The 7729-nt window shown below is 33.4% G+C and overlaps 1 protein-coding gene across 2 annotated transcripts in view; it reads right to left on the bottom strand.

The window, feature by feature from the left end:
- Positions 1-674: 674 nt before the first annotated feature.
- exog (exo/endonuclease G) overlaps positions 675-7729 on the bottom strand; it is an 8524-nt gene continuing 1469 nt past the window's right edge. The window contains exons 2-6 of one of the 2 annotated variants that reach the window (XM_016484498.1): positions 7460-7627; positions 7249-7388; positions 5698-5774; positions 5512-5626; positions 675-1326 (exon numbers count right to left, since the gene is read on the bottom strand). In XM_016484498.1, coding sequence (XP_016339984.1) covers positions 874-1326; positions 5512-5626; positions 5698-5774; positions 7249-7388; positions 7460-7627 — 953 coding nt within the window. In that variant the 3' untranslated portion in view covers positions 675-873. The remainder of the gene's footprint in view (positions 1327-5511; positions 5627-5697; positions 5775-7248; positions 7389-7459; positions 7628-7729) is intronic. The other variant, XM_016484507.1, reaches the window with a different exon arrangement.

The following is a 7729-nucleotide window of genomic DNA, read 5'->3' as shown; positions in this document are numbered from 1 at the left end:
AGCAACCACCCAGAACACATTAACAACTTCCTCGTGACCAAAAAATAAAATAAAATAAAACTACTGCATAAAATTACTGAAATTACATTCATATTTATTTAGAATTCAGACAATTATTGGCAGTGGTTATTGGCCAAAAATCTCAAAATAATCAATTAGCACACAATTTCCAGTACTTACGATTTTCTTCATTTCCAAGATTAATCTAGCATAATCTCAGACTGTAAAAGCTCTGGATGCACGAAAGCAAAGCAACAACAGCAAATGAGAAACACAAGACTTTATTAATGATCAGATGTGACAATAACACTGAGTAACCAAATATTTCAAGTAACTTTCAAACACACTGATTCTGTGGCTGGTCCCACTGATGAATGTTTAACAAATGCTTAAACAACAACAACAATAAAAAGTAAGCAATCCTAACAACCTCCAGAATATCTTAGCAACCACCCAGAACCTCCTAACGCCCAGAACATCTTAGCAACATCCTAGCAACCACCCTAAACACCTCATCAACCTCCTAGCAACAACCCAGATCATCTTAGCAACTTCCTAACAACCTCCAGAATATTTTAGCAACCACCCAGAACCTCCTAACGCCCAGAACATCTTACTCAGACTGTAAAAGCTCTGGATGCACGAAAGCAAAGCAACAACAGCAAATGAGAAACACAAGACTTTATTAGTGATCAGATGTGACAATAACACTGAGTAACCAAATATTTCAAGTAACTTTCAAACACTCTGATTCTGTGGCTGGTCCCACTGATGAATGTTTAACAAATGCTTAAACAACAACAACAACAAAAAGTAAGCAAACCCGCTAAAATACTGCGATGCCATGAAGGACAACTATAAAACTCAACACTCTCATGGCTCTGGTTTCTTCTCACGTTCCTCCTTCTCTTCTAGTTCTCGTTTCTTCTCCAGGTAAAGGTTGCTCAGGTAGTCGTCAGGTGTGATGCCTGCATCTTTCAGTTCGGTCATGATCTTCTCCAGCCGCGCGAGGCTCCTGGCGCTCGTGACCTTACGGCCGCTGATGTACAGCGTGAAGCGCTTGAAGTCCATGAGCTGGCAGGAGTCCACTTCACACAGGTTCTTCAGCCGCTCACGTCGCTCCACCGCAGGGAAGAACGTCAGGCCCGACATGCGCTCCAGATCCGACAGACTCACCTGAAACTCCGTCAGCGGATGCTCGAAGCCAATTGGAGCATTCGGGACCACAAACGCTCCGAGAGCCAGAGAGTCTGGAGAAGAGTCTTTCTGCGCAAGGATGACTTTGTAGAGGTGAGTGGGAACTGCAACGTCGTCCTTCCCGATCAGCTGAAATGTAGATTGCAAACGCTAGTGTTCAGTGCAATATATATATATATATATATGTGAATTCTAAATATATATAATATTTATAATTAACATACATATGTTAATTATATGAGTGTGTAAAGAAAATATAATACGGTTTAGGGTCAATAAGACATTTTTTCTGCTCACCAGGGCTGCACTTATTTGATCAAAAATACTGTAAAAAATGTGAAATATTATTGCAATTTAAAATAACTGTGTACTATGTGAATATCTGTTAAATTGTAATGTATTCCTGTGATCAAAGCTGTATTTTCAGCATCATTACTCCAGTCTTCAGTGTCACATGATCTTCAGAAAAACAAAGAGTGAAAAATTTAAGGGGGTCTGAATACTTTCCGTACCCACTGTATATATATATATGTGAATTCTAAATATATATAATATTTATAATTAACATACATATGTTAATTATATGAGTGTGTAAAGAAAATATAATACGGTTTAGGGTCAATAAGACATTTTTTCTGCTCACCAGGGCTGCACTTATTTGATCAAAAATACTGTAAAAAATGTGAAATATTATTGCAATTTAAAATAACTGTGTACTATGTGAATATCTGTTAAATTGTAATTTATTTCTGTGATCAAAGCCGTATTTTCAGCATCATTCAAAAGAACAGCATTTATTTGAAATAGAAATCTTTTGTAACGTGTATAAATTCCTTTACTGTCACTTTTGATCAATTTAATGCAGCCTTGATGAATAAAAGAATTAATTTGTTTTAAAAACAATAAAATAAAATCCTAGTTAACCCAAACCTATGAATGGTAGTGTATATAAAACATTTTTAAATAAATAAATAATAATAAAAGTAAAATATATAAAAAAATATATTTTATATATAATTCATAAAATATAATTTATATAAAATATGTAAGATATTTATATTTATTTATAAATAAACATTTACTTACTCTGATTTAACGCTGTACATTTTTTCTTAAACATGATTATTTTAACAATTTCCATGCATTAAAACTGAATGTGGATGGACACTGTCAAGCTTTAAAAAAGACGAAAAGGCAACATTACAGAATCAAAACAGCAATGCATATGCCTTGTGCACCATTCATGACTTAATATAATATAGTAACAATTAATATAGTGTCATACGGACTACTATTATAGTATGTTTTTGTTCATAAGTGTCCCTGCAGCACAAAAGCAGTCTTAAGTCGCTGGGGGATATTTGTAGCAATAGCCAACAATACATTGTATGGGTCAAAATTATAGATTTGTCTTTTATGCCAAAAATCATTATGATATTAAGTAAAGATCATGTTCCGTGAAGATATTTTGTAAATTTCCTACCGTAAATATATCAAAACTTAATTTTTGATTAGTAATATGCATTGCTAAGAACTTCATTTGGACAACTTTAAAGATGATTTTCTCAATATTTAGATTTTTTTGCACCCTCAGATTCCAGATTTTCAAATAGTTGTATCTCGGCCAAATATTGTCCTATCCTAACAAAGCTTATGTATTCAGCTTTCAGATGATGCATAAATCTCAATTTCGAAAAATTGACACTCAAGACTCCAGGGTCACATTTTTGAATCTCGACAGCATCTATCCCCCGCATTATTAGGAAAAGAGCAGCATGAACATACTGCTAAACATCTGCTTTTTCAATAATCAGGTGAATTATTTCTGTATGATTTATGAAGTATGATTTAAAGATAATGAGATGGATGATCATTTCAGAGGATGAGAAACTCTAGCGATCAGTCACTGTCAGACGGAGTTCCTCTCAGATTCCCATCAGACACTGGCTTCTGTCTCGCTTCATCTGCGAGAGTCCTGAGCCTCGGGCACCTGTCTGTGTTCATTTACACTCGGCACAAAACCAAATCTGTCCCTCTGAAGCCAGCTGGAGCTCCAGAGTCCCCCGAACGAACGGAGACGCGAGTGTCACTTCTCTAATGTAAAATATCATTTAGATTCAGTTGCTAATATTATTACATGAATCCGTAAGCGATGAGGGACGGTGTGGTTGTAAATCGTCGTTTGAGGTTCAGATGGAAACGCTGAGTATAGATTTGAAGTCATTTTTAGTAAGTCAGCTGATGACTGATGTCTGATCAGCAGGAACTCATGAAGAGCAGCAGCGCCACCTACTGGACTCGTATTATTATTACAACTACATTTTAATGAACTTTTCAAAAGCCTTCACTTCCCAGAATAAACGACAGAAAGGAAAGTGTTTATGGCTATAATCCAGAATACTAATTTTCTTTAGGAATATGCTTTATTATGAAGAAAAAAAAACAGAAAAAAAAAAAAAATAGGATTTTAGGGATATTCTTTACATAATAATAATAATAATAATAATAATCCATGATGTGTGTCATTTTTTAAATGAAACGATCTACTGACATGTGCTATTTGCCTTTAAGTTTACCATGGCATTTCTTTATTTATTTTTTTATTAATTTCCTTTATGATATGCTTTATTACAAAGAAAAAAATTGCTATGAAATCAGACAAAAAAAGCAGCGCCACCTACTGGACTCGTATTATTATTACAACTACATTTTAATGAACTTTTCAAAAGCCTTCACTTCCCAGAATAAACGACAGAAAGGAAAGTGTTTATGGCTATAATCCAGAATACTAATTTTCTTTAGGAATATGCTTTATTATGAAGAAAAAAACAGAAAAAAAAATTAAAAATAGGATTTTAGGGATATTCTTTATATAATAATAATAATAATAATAATAATCCATGATGTGTGTCATTTTTTTAATGAAATGATCTACTGACATGTGCTATTTGCCTTTAAGTTTACCATGGCATTTCTTTATTTATTTTTTTATTAATTTCCTTTATGATATGCTTTATTACAAAGAAAAAAATTGCTATGAAATCAGACAAAAAAATATATATATATAAATTATACTGACTTGTGTGCGTTATTTGCCTTACTTCATAAATTTATTATGAAGAATTTTTTTTTTTTTAAACATCAGACAAAATTATATTTAAAAAATTGGATTCTGAAGATATTCTTTATGTTACAGTAATAATAATAATAATAACAACAACAATAATTCCATGATGTGTGTGTCATTTTGTTACAATTATCCATTGACATGCATTATTTTTGCACTTTTGTTCTAATTTCCATTGGGAATATGCTTTATTATGAAGAACAACAACAAAAAAAAAAAAATAATAGTATTTTAGGGATATTCTTTATATAATAATAATAATAATAATAATAATAATAATCCATGATGTGTGTAATTTTCTTAATGAAATGATCTACTGACATGTGCTATTTGCCTTTAATTTTACCATGGTATTTCTTTAATTTTTTTTTATTAATAACCTTTATGATATACTTTATTACAAAGAAAATTGCTAAGAAATCAGACAAAATAAAAAAAAAAATTAGAGATTTTAAAGACATTAATACATGCAAGAATAATAATAATTATTATTATTCTTGATGCGTGTAGAGTTTTCTTAAAGAGATTATCTACTGACATGCAATTTGCTTTTAATTTCTAATGGAATTTCTTGCTTTGATTTTTGTGTTAATTTGGAACACGCTTTACTACAAAGAAGAAAAGCTATGCAACTTGACAAAATTGCATACAAATGTAGGATTTTAAAGAGATATTCTTGATATATGTGACCCTGGAGCACAAAAGCAGTCTTAAGTCGCTGGGGTATATTTGTAGCAATAGCCAACAATACATTGTATGGGTCAAAATTATAGATTTTTCTTTTATGCCAAAAATCATTAGGATATTAAGTAAAGATCATGTTCCATGAAGATATTTTGTAAATTTCCTACATTACAACTTAATTTTTGATTAGTAATATGCATTGCTAAGAACTTCATTTGAACAACTTTAAAGATGATTTTCTCAATATTTAGATTTTTTTGCACGCTCAGATTCCAGATTTTCAAATATTGTCCGATCCTAACAAACCATACATCAATGCAAAGCTTATTTATTCAGCTTTCGAGAAACTGACCCTTATGACTGGTCAGTTTCTTATGACTATATGCCATAATAACAATAATTCCATGAATGCTCTCTCACTGAAACGATCCTTTCTTCACAGGTTTTGCCTTGTGTGAGTGTTGGAAGGAACAGTGAAGGTCAAAGGTCGCGGTGGGTCTCACCTGATAGCAGACGGTTCTGCTGCCGTTCTCTTGCGTCTGTGGCAGCAGCAGCGGTCCAGAAACCACCCACAGCTGGCTGAAGCTCTGCGTCAGATCTCGACAGTACATCTCCAGCCTTACAGAGACATCAGCGCATGAGCAGCGCTCGCACAAACACCACAAACACAGCCCACGGCCCAAACAGACCTGTTCCAGAAGCCCGCGTTGTTCTCGTAGTTCTGCGGGACGATGTTGGACAGATAGAACGTCTCCGCCATCGCTCGCTGTCGACAGAAACCATCAGATTCACAGATCAGCATCTCACAAAACCTCCGCAGACTTGCAGCATCACAGCATCACAGCAGCTGAACAGTCTGAAACACATACTTAAATACATCATGACACTGTTTATTAATGCATTTGTACTTATTATGCTTATATCCATTATTCTTATATGCAGCAGTTCACGACGGATTGAGTTTTGAGATGTATGTGTTTTTCATTTTGACATTTCACGTGGTATTTTATGTCCTTTTTCATTATGCATTCATTCATAAATAAATACATTTGTTTCACGCCTTATTTATTTGTGCTTTCATTTATTTATTTATTGAAGCATTCTACAATGCATTTAATAATTTAATTATATATTTATTTATTTTAGTCTGTTAAATCCCTTTCTAAAGTTGAAGCGTGCTCATCTCCAAATAAATAAATAATAAATTATATATGTGTATACACAATAATAATATAATAAATAATAGTGTGTATTTCAGTTCATATTTCATGGGGTTTTTTAATTTTAAGGCGTATTTCACATAGTCCTTTTTAATTTTACATGGAAAAAATAAATGTATTTTCTATTTAGAAATGCATTCATTTCTTTGCCCTTTTATTTATTTATTGCAGCATTTTATAATGCATTTAATAATTCATTTAATAAATATATATATTTTAGTCTGTTAAATCCCTCCATAAATGTGAAGCATGCTCATATCTAAATAAATAAATAATAATAATAATAAAAAAATATATATATATATATATATATATATATATATATACACACAACACTACATGGGATCAACAATATAGGCTAATAGATTATTAAAGTACCAGTTAATGACACCATGGGTCTCATTCACTAAGCTTGCGTACGATTTTAAGAACAAATCACCCAAAATTTCGTAATAAAATGTATTCTAAATTTACAAAAACAATATAGGAACAACTGAAACCATATGTACGCAAAAAGCACTTAACTCTGTATGACCTTATAATCGTGTTAAGTTATAGTTCATCCTAGCACGACTATAATTATGTTGAAGTAACACAACACCAACAACAATAACGTATAATAATTTAATGTATAATAATATATATAAGTGCATATTTCATTTTTTTTTTCATTTTAGGGCATATTTCATGTGGCATTTTACATGAAAAAAAAATTATTTCATGACTTTTATGCTTTCATTTCATTGCACTTTTATTTATTGCAACATTCTATTTCTATAATGCATTTAATAATTCCAATATATATTTAAATCCCAAGTTGTGTCCATTGTGTATTTCATATATATATTTCATAATTTATTTAAAACATTTCATGGGGTTTTTAATTTTAAGGCTCATTGCATGTGGTATTTTATGTCCTTTTTCCATTTTACATGAAAAAATAAATGTATTTAATGCCTTATTTACGTATGCTTTCATTTCTTTCTGCACTTTTAGTGATGTACACGTGATGTTTGAGACCTCGGAGATCTTGTTGTCTCCCGCAGGAGCCATGTGTCCGCGAGACCAGCCGCTGCGCAGGTAATCCTGGTTCCGGGCCGTGAAGAGCTCGGGGACGCCGGGATCGGGTCTGAATCTGCAGTGTTTTCTGTCGGCATGCCCTGATGAGGAATCAGGAGAGAGTAGAGTCAGTGTGGCTCTCCAGCGCGTCTGATCGTCAGACTCGACTCACCCAGTAATCCCCGAGCGCTCAGGTGTTCTGCCACCCAGCGGGGCGTCCGCAGCGCCTGATCGTACGACAGAGCGTGATTGCTGTAGAACCGGGTCTCAGCGCCGCTCTGAGGAAGACCGAAGCGCTCGATGAGACGAGGAGCGGAGCTTCCTGGAGATTTACACACAACTAACATCTCATTACCGACTCATAAACATTACTAAAGCATATGTGACCCTGGAGCACAAAACCAGTCATAAGGGTCAATTTTTAGAAATTGAGATTTATGCA

This window comes from Sinocyclocheilus anshuiensis, unplaced genomic scaffold, assembly GCF_001515605.1.
Source record: "Sinocyclocheilus anshuiensis isolate Anshui unplaced genomic scaffold, SAMN03320099.WGS_v1.1 scaffold601, whole genome shotgun sequence".
In the NCBI taxonomy this organism is placed as follows: Eukaryota; Metazoa; Chordata; class Actinopteri; order Cypriniformes; family Cyprinidae; genus Sinocyclocheilus; species Sinocyclocheilus anshuiensis.
The sequence above is the reverse complement of the archived record's forward strand: the minus strand, read 5'-3'. Positions and strand labels throughout refer to the sequence as shown.